The sequence below is a fragment of the Mesocricetus auratus genome, unplaced genomic scaffold, assembly GCF_017639785.1.
Source record: "Mesocricetus auratus isolate SY011 unplaced genomic scaffold, BCM_Maur_2.0 Super-Scaffold_100027, whole genome shotgun sequence".
NCBI lineage: Eukaryota > Metazoa > Chordata > Mammalia > Rodentia > Cricetidae > Mesocricetus > Mesocricetus auratus.
The window spans coordinates 20083408-20098917 of NW_024429208.1; the positions used below are offsets into that span (position 1 = coordinate 20083408).

Below are 15510 nucleotides of genomic sequence, written 5' to 3' on the forward strand. Positions count from 1 at the left end.
GGACAATACAGTAGAATGGAGGTTCTCAGAAAAGTGGAGATTAGAAAAATGAGTTGGAGAACCTTGTGACTAGAAGCAGGAAGGGTTAATAGAAATCTCAAGACTCAAAGAATTTGGAAGAAATTGAAATTTTAATATTATAATGTTTTAAACAATTGGCTGTGTAGAGGAAAACAGATAAAGGGTGATTGAATCCTTGGAGAGAACAGTCAATATTTGGGTATTTTTGTTAATAATTTACATGAAGGAAATAAAGCTCAATATTTCATATATCTAACTGGTGATAAATTGGTGTGGTGAAGAACCAACTTGGAAAGCAAACAGACAGTTGCATAAGTGGTCATTTAGAAAAAGAAAGGAGTCTAGCTGAATTAGAATTTTGGACCAAGAGTAATAGTAAAAGTTGTCCTTAGTCCAATGGTTCTTATGTTGGAAATTGGCAAACTAAGCCAGCAGAAGTTAAACAGCAGCAGAAATTGTCCATAAGAATAACTCCACTTTATTTGATACAGGAAGGGATTTAATTAAAACACATTTGTGACGGTTTCAAAAATCAGACTGAGAAAGCCATGGAGACAAGTCAGAAAGCAGCACCCCTTCATGTCCTCTGCATCAGCCGCCTGCCTCTAGGTTTCTGCCCCATCTGAGGTCCTGCCCTGACTTCCCCAATGATGGAATTGTAAGCTGAAATAAACCCCACACACACCAAAAAGAAAGAAAGGAAGGAAGGAAGGAAGGAAGGAAGGAAGGAAGGAAGGAAGGAAGGAAGGAAGGAAGGAAGAAAGGAAGGAAGGGGAAAAAAGGAAGGAGGGAAGAGAGAGAGACAGAGACAGAGAGACAGAGAGAGGAAGGAAGGAAGAATGGAAGGAAGGAAGGAAGGAAGGAAGGAAGGAAGGAAGGAAGGAAGGAAGAAGTAGTTAGTGAAAATTAAACAAGAAATGGCAAAGAACACAAGACACCGGAATACTCCTAGGATAAAACGTTAACAGAAATAGAAATATTCACATTGATAAAATAAATAACTATAGAGAAAATTACTTCCTCCTAAGCTATTCATAATTACAACAAAGTAGCCTTTTGTTCCACAAAGACCTCTTCTTGGGAAGAATACGGAGAAATAACAGCAAGGTGATTTGATTTATGTAAGAAATCTTGAAAATAAGAAGAAATTAAATACTGGAACATCTACTATAATGTTTTTTTGTTGTTGTTTTTTTATCTAGACAGATTTCAAGAAAATATGGATGGTCTATCATGGAGTTCCCATGTTAAGAACTGTTTTATCTTATCAAGCATGTCATAGAGGTGGTTAATTTGTTGTGTTTGGTCATAATGAAACCATTTTGTGCAGTTTTATGTTGTTACACATTTAGCTTTTGTGTCCTTGACCCACATATCCTTCATGCTTCACGCAATTGCAAAGAAGTAAGGTAGGAAAAAAAAGCTTCTTCAAGGGCACTGTCATGTTTGGTAAGATTTCTTCGAACATGTAGTATTACAACACTACACATCCAATCACACAACCAAATCTTTGTAGGCTACCCACTGCTACTGGTGTTCCAAAACTTACAATAGAGTGCCAATAAAGACATCATCAAGCTGAAGATCCTGTGACATTAAAAACTGCGTGTTAGTCACCTAAGCTATTGAACCTCAAAGATTAGACACCCAGCTTCTCACTGTCACAAAGAGTGATAACTGTCAGTGTGACTTCCCAACACTTCATGAAAATGTCTTACTGAACACACTACTAGGCCAGGAAAAGGTAACATTTCAAAATCAGAATTCTTTATACTGAAACATTGAAAAGGGACAAACACCTAAGACTAACCATGGTAACTAGGAACTTTCTGAATATATATTTATATCTGGGGCTCTCTCTCTTTGATACTCATCATTGGGTTTATTTTCAGCTTTTCCAAAGCCCCATGTTCTGGATCCTATACCGTCATACCTTTAATCTGTCTCTTACAATCCTAAATCCTTCTCTTTGTTCTGCTAGTCTTCACAATGCCTTCTGGATCTTCACAAGGTTGTCAAACATTGCAATTTTATGTACTGCTCAGTGCAGACTATGATGTCTGGGCCTCACACAGACATTTCCACTATGTTATTAATATATCCTCATCATATCTACTTCCTTCTAACTAGCAGCTAGTTTATGAAACTTTTACAGTGAACTGTATTCATAGCTACAAATTTTTCTCATACCTTCCCGCAGGCATCTACTACCCTGCCTAAGGTTCCTTTATTGAATGCCAATTGCTTTATTGGCTTTGAGTAGGAAGCCCAGGTAAATAGCCCTTAGTGTAGCATTTAATAGAGGATGAATGGTTGGGTAAATCTCAAGATTTTCTTCACCTCAGGTGAAATCACTCTGAGCTGTATTCCACAGAAAATCAAGAGTTTCACAGCGGTATCAACACCCATATTACCTCATAATAAGCCTGCAATGATTTCCTTAACAACCTGGCCTCACTTACTCAGGTCTCTTGTTCCTGTACTTCAGAAAACAGAAATCTGTACCTCACTTTCTATGTCTTCCTCATCTTATGACATCCCTCCTACTCTTATATAAGCATTTTTAAGGAACTTACTGTTTCTTTAGTAACATTAAAAACACCCTTTAGCATTTGAGTTAAAACAAACAATTTTAGTCTCTGTATATGCAGGGTATCTGGAACCAATGATGCAGTCACACTCTTGGGAAAGTGATAATTTTTTTTCTCAAATACAGTATGCCCAGATTGGGAAGTTTAAAGGGCTTGTTGCTCCTAGCAGTTCTAGACATCAGATTTCTTGCAGGATGTTGTGTGAATCTGCGGTCTAGAATGAGAAGGTTTGGCCACAGAAACACCTTGTTTTAGCAGTGAGAATTATCCTTGCCCCTTTCAGGGAAGGCAAGCATGTTATTTCTGGGTTCTGTAGTTGTTGTTTTTGTTTGCTTCAGTTGTAACTAAAGATGTAAGTCAGATGACACTAGACCTGCCTTTGAAGAAACACTGGAATTTTGAAATACTGATAGATTTAAGAACTAATACAAGTCCAAAGACAGCAAACATTTGTTGGTATCCTTCCAAACATTTCAGATGGTGAGGAATTCTGAAAAACGCAAGAACAGGTTAAGTGGGCTTACCCGAATCATCATGACCGAACATCTGATATCATGAATTGTGTCGTAGATCTTCTTTGAGATGTCCACAAACTGATTATCATCAAACACAGTCAGCGAGTTCTTGCTTAAAGTATCCAAGGCAACATTCACTTGTGTCACAAACTCTGGGATCACTATGAAAATAAATAAAAAAGAAATTATCTCCTTTGTGTTTCTGGATTCCTATACTTTCTGGGAAGTGCAAAATTGTTCATTTTAAATGCATATCTCTTTGCTACATATTTAATAGTTTAAATACAGAGATTCAAACATTAAGGCAGAGTTATTTCCACATCTGGAAGGGAAAAACAATCAAAGACAATGAAAAGTATAGTTATAGAGGTATAAAATATATTCTTTTTTCTTTATGTTCTGCTTCTTTTGAACAGGCTTGAGAGCATTTCTTAATTCTAAAACTATTGAATATGAAACTCAAGAAATTGAAAAATCGAGTTGATGTGTAAAATAGTTAGAATAATGACTGTAAAGATATTTAAAAAGCTAAAATAGCTGGCTGGCAACTTAGCTCAGCAGGCAAAGTTCCTGCTGCCAATCCTGACAAGCTGCATTTGATATCTGGGATTCAGGTGGTGGAAGGATACAACTACCTCCTACAGACTGTCTTCTGAGCTCCACCTGGGTGCTGTGGCAGTACGTGTACTCACATATACGTCAATGCAATTAAATACTGAAAAAGGTAACAAGGCCTCTGAGATGCCAAACAGAACAATATCAGTTATAGATACTAATTTTATCTTATAAGAACAATAAAAGTTGCTATGAATGTTCTTTGGATAAGATGCTCTCCATAACTAAAATAAAACACCTTGACATCATCGTATGAACAGTAACTCAGAAACAGCCGAACACTGACTACTTATAAGGACTAATCTTTCTAGATAATTATATGGATGACTCTTGTTTGTACATTAAGATACCAAAATAAGTACACAATGAAAAAGCTTCTCTCACTTTAAATATAAATTAAATGGGGGCAGAGAAATGTCTCAGCAGTTAGGAGCAAGCATGTTCCTCTGTAGACCTAATTCTCCACCCACATCAGGCAGTTCAAAATCAGGTATAATACTACCTCCTGGAGGGCTTAATACCTCCAGCCTCTGCAAGTCTTTGTGGTGGCAATGTCTTGAGGTGACTCAACACATGGGGAATGTGGGAGAGAACAAGCCAGACACATTCTTGAGGTAAATTCATTAACAGCCAAATGCACTAATGAAAATATTAATGGATGAATCTGTTTGTAAGGGTATTATAGATCTCCTGACAGTTCCATTGGGATCCATTTTTTAATATCTCATAATGAGGAATACATTTAAACAAAGTTTTGGAAGAGACCAGTCACAATCAAACCATAGCTTAATTCTACCTTCTACCTGTCACTCACTGAAAGGAAACAGGTGTTTTCTCTGATTTGCTACTCCTCTTCATGATCTCTATCCAAATATCAAGTGCAATGTACTTTATCATCCAATGATAAATGATATCCTAAATAATAATAGTGATATGCTAAATAAATTGTAATGATATCCCAAATCCATTGCCAAATTATATCGCTACTGCCTCTAGTCATCACCATCTCCTACTTGATCCCACTCTATGGTCCTACTCCTGTTTATATAATTTTCCTTTCTCAGGCTAGTCAATCTTATTAATAGAAACATTTCTTTTAAAAAAAGAGCAAAATCAGCAAATTGTTTGATGAATGAGCCATACCCTTACTCTTATTTTAAGTGTCCAATGATTTCTTGAAACCTTTTCCCATTTGTATACTAGCTACCTACCCTGGCATGTAGTAGATAAATATGTAAGGAGTTGAGTGGCTGAAGAGATCAATGAATAAAGTCTCTGAAAGCCAAGTGAAAGTATGGGGACAATTCTGACTGGTTAGCCTTCATTTCAATGTGATTTAGGGTTTGTTTATTTCAGAAGCATAAGAAAACATATTTATGCAGGCTCCTAGAAGCATTCAAATACATTGAATGAGCAAATATTTATTTATTTACTACTTATCTGTTTATTCATTTTGCAGCATGCAGAGAGGTAGGAATTCTTAACAAAAATAAGTTCACCTATTCCACATCTCCTTTGAGTTCCAGTTGTGAACACAAACCACTCACCCAAGTTGCTCCCATAAACAAAGAAAGTGAACAGCTTCTAGCCCCATTAGCATCCTCTCGTTACCCTAAATGCATAGTGCAGCATGCACTGTGCTCTCAAAAGCTTTTGCAGCCTGGCGAAGAAAAGCTCCCAATCTCCTCACTCAAAACTATTTACCAACATGCAGGCAGCACATTAAGTCTTGATTGACACTTTCAATCTGTTAGCATCACTCTAGCGGCAAAGCTGTCCCCATCATCTCTCTTTCCATTCTTGAAGTACAGATGGGAATTACAACTTTTTCTTTAGTGTGTAATGTGTTGTTTCTCTTTCATTACCTTAAACTTCATCTGTGTCTGTGCTTTACTTAGACCACAGTCATGTGGTTGCTTAGATCCAACTGGGAATTATTGTTCTTAGTACTTCCAAGGTAATATAAAGTAATTGTATTATAATTAAGAAACTGCTAAAAGGAGATTTAGGAATATGGCAAGCCTGTCTTGAATTAATAATCTACCTGGGTTTTAAGAAAATGTAGGTCTGGCAAGATGGATCAGTGGGGAAGGGTGATTACTGCCAAGCTGGGAGCCCTGAGTTGGATCCCTGGGATGCACCTAGTAGAGGCTGAAAATTGACATTCACTAGTTGTCTTCTGACCTTCACACACATCACACACACACACACACACACACACACACACACACACACACACATCTCTCTCTCTCTCACACACACACACACAAAGAATATAGCAGGTGCATACCTCTCAGTCATTCATCAAAAAGAGGTACATGTTAAAAAATTCATTCTGATCAACTGAAATGCTGTGTAAGATAAACTTCTGAGCTTTGAGGTACAGATCTATGAAAGAAAGGTAGACTTGGGGACAACATCTTGCTTGCTTCAAAGGATCTTGTCTGTTTCATTCATTACATTCTAAACCCATTCTGAACGCTTCTGGAAATCTGTGCTTTCACTCTCCACTCTGTTCAGAATAGATAGAATGACTAATAATCTTCATTGGGTTTGCATTTTTATTTAAAGATTCATTTTATTCTCTCTCTCTCACTGTGTGCGTGTGGGGTGTGTGTGTGTGTGTGTGTGTGTGTGTGTGTGTGCGTGCGCGCGTGTGCATATGCGTATGCTGACCCTAGAACTCCCAGGGGTTTCCCCTGCTCTGCCTACCCTTTAGTCCCAAGAATCGCAGGACCTCTGGCTGTTGTGCTGTGCGCTTCTTGGGTTTTAGCTGTCTCCCAGGCCTCACTGAGTTATTACTTAGCCCCATGAGGAACACGTCACATGCGTGTCCAATGTAATCCTCACAGAAGTTTCCAAGTTGGGAACTATGATTTAACTGATGAGGAAACTGAGGTCGTACCGCCAATCAGTGAAGGGCAGGTAAGTGAGACTCTGCAGCCTGCTCTCTGAACTTCTAAGTCGTTACTGTCTCCTTCTAATAAGTAAAGTCCTTGAGACTTCTAAACTGCAGTGCTCCTGGGAAAATTAATGTTAATTTCCTGACAATGAGATTAACAGTCCTATGGAGCCAAAGTCTACTAAGCCTGGAGCCTTTCTCCTGTAGCAACTCACGAATATTTTATCCCTCTTAATCCTTGCTAAATTTATTATGCACATTTGAAAGTAACTGAGGGTACATAATTACTAATTAAATAGGTCAGAAAAGGATCCAGACTCATTATAAGTGATGCTTAGAAATGACGTCAGCAATTCAAAATGTCAATCACTGATAAACTCAGATTAAAATATTTATAATTATACTGACATCTTTGAAGATTAGGGTGCTGTCTTACGGTGTTCTGTCTCACAATTGGGGGAGTAATTTATGACAGAATGTACAACTCATCATAGAGTGGCATTAATAATTACTTCATTCTCTTCATTTTCTCTTTATTTAGCAGCAATATTATAGTTCATATTTGTTTAATATTTATGGATCCAGTGTGGATCCTGTAATAGAGAATTTTTGGAACCTCCAAGGATTGCCTTTTTTCAGAGATTGTGTCATGGAATTCTGACTGACAGTGACCACTTAGGACAGACCACAAAGTTAATAAGAAGAGATTTTCTATCCTTCTTCCAGATTCTGCTTCTACCATGTGCAGAAACAGAGAAATCAAAGAAATGACTTCCAGACATAGATTTTAAGGATTTTTTTCTTTTTTAAACAGTGTGTGTGTGTGTGTGTGTGTGTGTGTGTGTTAGTGTTTATGTAAGCACCAGTACAATGGCAATGGATGCCATTGGATCTCCTGGTACCAAGTGTCATAAGTAGTTGTAAGTTGCTTGATGTGGATGCTAGGACCACATTCTGGCCCTCTTTAAGGGCAGTGTGCAATTTTAACCTTTAAGCCATCTCACTAGGCCATGTCATGGCTTAACGAAGTTGATAATTATGCCCTTAGCCTTTCACAGATACCTTATTACTTATAAATTTCTGATTACTTGATAGGTTGAGTATCTATATTTGAATGCCTCTAGTGATAGAAACTGATTCATTCTCTAAGCTTTTACTTTGAAATTTTTCATGTGTAAGCCATGTGCTAATATTAATAAATATTTAAATTATTTTAGGGTACCTCAATGCCTCTGAATAGGAAAAAATTATCTATTTCAAATTTTCTTCACATTGTTTTTTCTTTAAATCACTGTCAGTATTTAAATGATTTGAAAATTGACATATTTAAAAGCTAAAGAAATGATTGAACAATTTAGAGCATGAAATGTTCTTGCAGAAGACCTGAGTTCAGTTGCCGGCATCCATGTTGGGTAGGTCACAACTTTCCATAACTCCAGCCTCAGGAGATCCAATGTCTACCTATGGTTTCCACCATTATCTGCACTTATATGCACATGTGCACACAGATACACATATATGTACATAATTAAAATAAAATAACCCTGTGAAAAAGATGGATATATTTAAAGTGGGACCTGTACCAAGGAATATTTAATGATGTTTCTCCATAATATGACACTTGGTTTTGGTTAATATGCTGCCTACATTTTTCTAAATTAAAATTTTCTGATGTTCAGGAGGCAGAGGCAGGTGGATCTCTGTGAGTTTGAGACCAGCCTGGTCTACAAGAGCTAGCTCCAGGACATCCACCAAAGCCAAAGCCAAACCCTATCTTGAAAAACCAAAAAACAAAAATTCTGATGTTTATGAATGTTTTTAAATACTAATAATTGTAATTATTAATATCGTCTCATTACCATAAATACTCAGAGTACATAAATTTACCCTTTCATGGGATATGATTATGAATCTTTAACATGGTCCCTAATGCTGCTCTTGGTATCCAAATTTCTGAGTTTTCCATCCCTGTGTTATACCATCGGCATGCTCAGTAAACATAGCAGAAGTGATGTGTGTGCCGTAGTTTATTAACCAGGTTAAAAAGATGCTGTAGTTTACATCTTGGTCACTCTTTCCTTCATTCTATCTGCTCTAGAGACTTAATTTCTACAGTATAAACAGTCAGTGGAGAGGCTGAAGTCACCAGGAGCTGGCATGCTAAGAAACAGCTTGCAAGGATGAAAGGACTCCTTTAGAAGAGTAGTTGCCATTCTTCAGTAGCCTAGGATGATAGCTTTGGTAAATGTTAAGAGCAAGTCTAAGCTAATCATCCCTTGCATTTCTGATGTTCAGAAAATACACAAAATAGTCTTTGCTGTTTTAAAAGTATGAAATTATTTTTGTTACAGTGACTATGATGGGAAGAAACATTTCCTTTTGGGGAAATTGGATTAGTTGGTCTGATCATCTAACAAATCAAATCATATTGTATGCATTCTTGAATCTTGTTTCATTAAACTTAAATATACATGATTTGCCTCTCATTGTGCTTAGTATGTTTTCATCCTTATTGCTGTATACTATGCCATTTTACATTGATAGATATTATTATTTGTCAATTTAGTACAGCTATCAACACATTTATACATGGACTAGGAAGAAAGTTTTTTTTCACTGAAGTACTTGCTATGCAAACATGAGAACCCAAGTTTAGTTCCAGCACACAGATGAAAATATGAACTGAGCATGCTGTGACCTTGAAGCTGGGAAGGCAGAGGTTATGAGAATGCCTGAGGCTTGCTGGATAGTCGGTCAGTCCAACTTATTCATGTAGCTGCAGGCCACAATGAGAGACCTTATCTCACTGAATAAACAAGGTAGATGCCTCATTATAAATAATATCTGAGGTTTATCTCTGGCTTCCATAAACATGTACATACATCTCTGGCCCCCTCTCCATTCACACCCACACAACTAAATAAATAATAAACAAGTGCATATACTTTGGCAATTATATATTTTTGAAGAACTTGTCCATGAATTGACTTCCTTAGCCACACTCTATCTACATGAGCATTTAAGATGCCCCATGTCATCATACTTGATGTATACATCTTCTGGCAGCTTCTCTATTGATTGGACATTATTTGAATCTATACTACTTGATAGAATTTTACTTGTGAAGATTAACGGATTAGTTTGGTCTTTTATATATTATTTGTCCTTAAGTTTAGACCACATTTTCCCATTAAGACTCATCTACCATGATACCTCTTGTTCAAACTCAATCCCCTATCTCCCCAGTGTCTCTCATCAAAAAAGCAGACAGTAGATAAGGAAAGGAAGAAAGAAAGAAAGGAATGAAGGAAGGAAGAAGGGAGGGAGAGAGGGGAGAGGGAAGGGAAGAAAAAAGAAAGAAAGAAAGGAAGGAAGAAGGGAGGGAGGAAGAAAGAAGGGAGGAAGGGATGTGAGAGGGAAGGAAGGAAAGAAAGAAAGAAAATAAAAAAGGAAGGAAGGAAAAAAGGAAGAAGGAAGGAAGATGGGGAAAGGATTTCCATGTGTACAGATTTTGCAATTCACCAGGACAAAAAGTCAACTACTGGCATCAGGAAGAGGAGTGTAAAAGAAAGACATTTAGAGAAACTGAGGAAGATTGTATGGGGGAGAACCTAGAAAAGGAAATAGAACTTTTTCTAATTCGTACTAGTAAAGCAGTCTTTAATATGTTAGCGGAGATTCTTTGGAAGAACATACACACAGATATTCCCAAGTCTTCAAACTCCTGCTATTTTTGCCCAGTTGTCTATGGTTGAGAATGAAATAGAGGTATCTTTCCAACCCTGAGAACATACTGATTATCTGCTTATCATTCAAAATCATGAATAGGTAAATTCAACTATAAAACTCTCGATGATGAAGCCTGTCTCCATCTCTATTGGGCAAATCTGTCTTCTAGACCTACTAATACTTCAGATATTTGTGAGTTAACATTTTTCTCCATGTTCAGTTAATTTCTGTGTAAGATTTCTTTTTAATTGGTATTTTCAAAGAATAAAGTTTAAAATTATGATAATATAATGTTTTTGGCTACAAATGTACATGTTTTCTTGTGCCCAGCCACTTTAAAGAATTGTTTTAAAACTTTCTTCAGGAAAATAGTAGATACTGGAGTTAGAATTCAAACACACACACAAGAACTAGGCGTTTATACCAATTATCACAGTGTTATACTGACTATCCACCCTGATACATATCCTCAAAATTGCTGAGGGTAAAAAGAAGAGTTAAATCTTTAAGAGAGAAACTATGATGTATAGAATATTAAAATATGTTGACCTTGGAAATTCCATGAGCAAAGTTGGTCACTGAAAGAGAAAGGATGAAATGATAACTTTGAATTCTAAGAGAAATTTATTTTAAATATAGAATCCAGTGATCATAAATCTACAAGTCAAGTGAATGGCTGGAATATTTCAGATATCTATAGATCCCCAATATTTCATTTCCATTAGCTCTCTATTAAGAAGATATCTGGGTGGTATTTAAAACTTCAGGGAACATAAATTAATATCGTTTAAATACCCAAGAAAGTTTAAATCACAGGCATTGTTCTAGAAAGCAGAGAACAAATTGATTATAAGATTTTTGAGGAAGAAATCAATGCACTCCTTTTTACTAATGATAGTTGAATGCATTTTAAAAACTCACATTCCATTGAAGTGACCATTTTTCTCAGTATTTATTTCATAATTTCTCCTCCTTGGTGAAGCTGTATCTTTATGTTATTTGCAAATACTTTTAATCAGACAACTAAAGATGAATATTTATAAGTATGCTTTGATATCTGTAAATCTTTAAAGAAATCCACTAAACTAGGACTATGAGCAGTCAAAAAGAAATGAGGAATGAAGAAAAAGAGAGTAAAGGAGCTAAAGTTATCCTCTGCATAAATGAATAAATGAATACAGTGAACAAATTGACCATTTGTTCTGTTTGAGCACAGAGATTTTCTCTGTTAATGTCATACACTATGTTCACTTCCCCTGGTTACACTTACTCAAAGCAGAAAGACATTTAGAGACACTGGTGAGTAGGAAGGTTGGAGATGGCTAGGTGGATAGATGCAAGGAAGACTAGAAAGACAGTTGGACAAAGAAAATCAACCAAATAGGTACAGGTTGTTGCTGACTGGTTAATCACAGAAATGCATATGTGAGTTCTATTATTCTTCTGGTTCCAAAAATTAATTCAAACAACTTAAAACACAAAGCCCTGGATTATTTTGAAATAAGAGGAATAGATTAGGTCATGAATCAAACCTGGAGACAAAAGACATCATTTTATGAAATCCTAGTGTCAGCGTATAGCAAATAAGAGAGAATTAATCACTTGTATTCTTGGCAAACAGTAATGAAAGGAGTTGTTTGATCTCATTCTCCATGGAAAAGAAACTGGTTGGACATGTGGCTCACAGGAAAATAGCACCTGCTGCTCTTACAGAGGACCTGAGTTTGGTTCCCGACACCCACATCAGGTGGCTCACAACTGCCTATAATTCCAGAGGATCTGACACCGTCTGCTGACATCACTGGACACTTATAGTCATATGCACATACCATCATGCATGCACACACACACACAAAACTTAAATAAAAAAGAAACATAAAATATAAAGATATAAAGATAAATTTGAACAGACTTTTCTTAAACCAATATATTAAAAAACATGTGTGTCAGTTTTGTATTTATTATGAGTATTAATGGTTGCTGTGGGGCATGCTTGATTTTCTTGATGGATGACACAGAGGGAGTATACAGGATTCAAAGGGAAATAGCAGTGATTGATGTGTATAAAAATACCCACAATACAATGTAAATATGTGAGGATTAAAGAAAAATAGGCTTTGTGACCTAATTTACAGACTTCTAGATTAAAGTTGCATCTCTAGCTTACCATAGTCTATTTTCAAATTATATTGGACCACTTCACACAGAGTGTGAAAATTCACAAGTGTATATTATAACATTTCTGCTTTAGCTAGTTACAGTTTCATATTTTATTTGTGTTATACATTCTATAAGGCTGCTATTTTCAATTTAACAATATTATCGATTAAATCACAATGAATGGAGAAACAGACATTAGTATTGCAAGTACAATAAAGAAGACACTAAAGCAACAGTCATAAGAATATGCGTTAATCATGTTTCTGTTTCTGTGATAAAATACATCAGATAATCAATTCAAAGTCAGAAAAGCTACATTTTGCCTCTCACTTTGCAAGATTTTCTCCATAATTGCTTGATTCTGCTGTTCATGTACCTGAGACAAGGTGCTACAGTAAATTGTTTGCCTCCTGGCAGGCAGGATACAAATGAATAGACAGAAAGTAGACAGGGTCTCAAAAGAGCTGTGAAACACACCCATAATGATCTAATGTTCTCTCACTTGTACTCACCTCATAAAGACTTACACCACTTTCCGATTGAGACAATAAGTACCCAGGTTTTAATATGTGGGCCTTTGTGGGGTATCTTATATTCAGTGCTCTTCACTGCTGAACTCTGTCTCCAGAACATTATTTGCAATATCTTTTATGTATGTGTGTTTGTGTCTGCAGGTATGGATGCACACTACATGTGCCTTGTGCCTACAGAGTTCTAAAGAGGGCAGATCCCTGGGGCTAGAGTTATAGATAGTTGTGAGCCACTATGTGGATGCTGGCGATGGAACACAAATCCGCTGGAAGAGCAGTCAGTGCTCTTAACTGCTAAACCAACTCTACAGCCCCCAGGAGATTCTTTTGTTTAGGCAATACCACCTTCACAGAGTTAAAAACCCAGAAGTATCAGAGTATTGCTTCATATCTGTTTCTTAAATGAAGTAATAACTGAACTTAGAGGATCCCCCTATTTAATAGGCAATGTATGATTTATCTCAGCAGGACTTCTAAAAGGCATAAAACACAAATTATTAGAAATTTATGTCAGTGGTGAGTTATGTCATCGGAATGACCACATGGGCCATGAGACAATAGAAGTTAACATTTATTTTGGATACAAGTACTAAGAAGGTAAATTAACATTTTCATGAAAAACAGTTCAATTTGTCTTTGTTATTCACTTTTTAAATGAATGACTGTCTCATTATTTAGAGGAGTCTGAAACTTGCTATGAAGTTCAGATATCCTACTTCCACCTCTCAAGTGCTGAAATCATAGGTGTGCATGCCATGAATTTCATAATTTGTATTGAAATAATTAGTAGGAGCAATTTTATACACAAGTCTTATTCTAATGTGTGTGTGCTTTTGCTCCACTTCCTACTGATGGACATCTTTGGGGCTGGGTTTCTCTCAGGTGTTGGGTCTCTTAGAGTGAGTATTTTTCCCTTTAATTAAGCAGGAATAATGAAAAAAGTCCATAACTCAAATACAGTTCAAAAGACAACTACATCATAACAAAGAAGTTGGTCACCAGTTTGTTCCATGTATTTTAGATTCAAATATTAGAAGGAAAATCTGGAAATGTTACATGTACCTCCAAATAGACCATACAACCTATGCCCCTATTAATAATAATAATGACTTTTCTTTCATCTCAGTATCTAGCTTGAAATGATGATTTTATGGATTGTGATATTATTCCAATTACAAAGACACATTTTAGAATGAATTCATTTAAAAGTTTAATTTTAAGCCTGGTGATGGTGACAGGACTTTAATCCCAGTACTCTGGAGGAAAAGGCAAGTAGATCTCTGAGTTTGAGGCCAGCCTAGTCTCCATTATGAGTTCCAGGACAGCCAGGACTATACAGAGAAACCCTGTATCAAAAGACAAGGAAAAAAGTTTAATTTTATTATTTTTATTATTTGCTATGTGTTTAGGTGTTGTGTGTGTGTGTGTGTGTGTGTGTGTGTGTGTGTGTGTGTGATGTATGTGTGGAGATCAGAGTACAACTTTGAAGAGTTGTGTTCTTCTATGATGTGAATCCCAGTTCTTCTATGATGTGAATCCCAGAATTTGAACTCTGGTCTTTAGTTTTGACATCAGCAGCCTTTACTCACTGGACCTTATAGCCAACCCAGATTACTTCATTTAACATACAATGTGAGTATCCAGAAAAGAAATACTGAAATTAAACAAAAGTCATAAAATATCAGAGATTTGGGGGATGAGGTCACAGCTTGATCCTAAATAAATATTGCCCCTTTCTACAATAGAAAATATGTGTTTTCTTTTTCTCTTCCTTCCTTCCCTCCTTCCTTCCTTTCTTTCTTCTCTCTCTTTCTTCTCTTTCTTTCTTTCCTTTTTCCTTTCTGTCTCCCTCCCTCCTCCTTCCTCTCTTCCTTCCTTTCTTTTTTAAATAACTAACCCTACCTCTGAATATGTCTGCTCATCCTATCTTATTAGTAGTTTCATCTAGATTCTATGCTGCATAATAGGATAATCAATCACTATAAATTAGCTCTTGTAATATTGGCCTTTATGATGATCCCAATTTCTGCTTGCAAGCAATGATATGGGAGACCAAGTGAAGCATTTGAATTAGATGACATATTGCCATATTTTCCCATAATTTCCATCAACAGTCTTTGCAAGCAGAAGTCTCAAGTTACTGTGGAATTCTCTTGTTTAACTTTCAAGATCACTCACATATATACACCTTAAATGTCTCTCAAAGGGAGTGATACTTGGGCATCTTGCTATTTAACATGCTACAGAAAAACATGGTACCTTTTTTAAAAAAACCAAATTTGCTATAGCACCCGTGATTCTCATTTTGGTAAATGTAACTTCCACACACTCAAGCTCCTAAATAAAATGAGAGACCCCTTTTATTTTCTTATGTGTAACTTCTCTCACCAAGTTTGGTTGCTTTTATGTCTCATATAATTCTAAAATTTAAAAAAATCTCCAAATTC

The 15510-nt window shown here is 36.3% G+C and overlaps 1 protein-coding gene across 14 annotated transcripts in view; it reads right to left on the reverse strand.

Moving 5' to 3' along the window:
* Positions 1–15510, reverse strand: part of Ctnna3 (catenin alpha 3) — a 1429068-nt gene that overhangs the window by 250037 nt on the left and 1163521 nt on the right. For 13 of the 14 annotated variants that reach the window (XM_040732537.1, XM_040732539.1, XM_040732546.1 and 10 more), the window contains one exon: positions 3137–3288. In XM_040732537.1, coding sequence (XP_040588471.1) covers positions 3137–3288 — 152 coding nt within the window. Of the gene's footprint in view, positions 1–3136; positions 3289–15510 lie in introns of those variants that run through there. The other variant, XR_005871457.1, reaches the window with a different exon arrangement.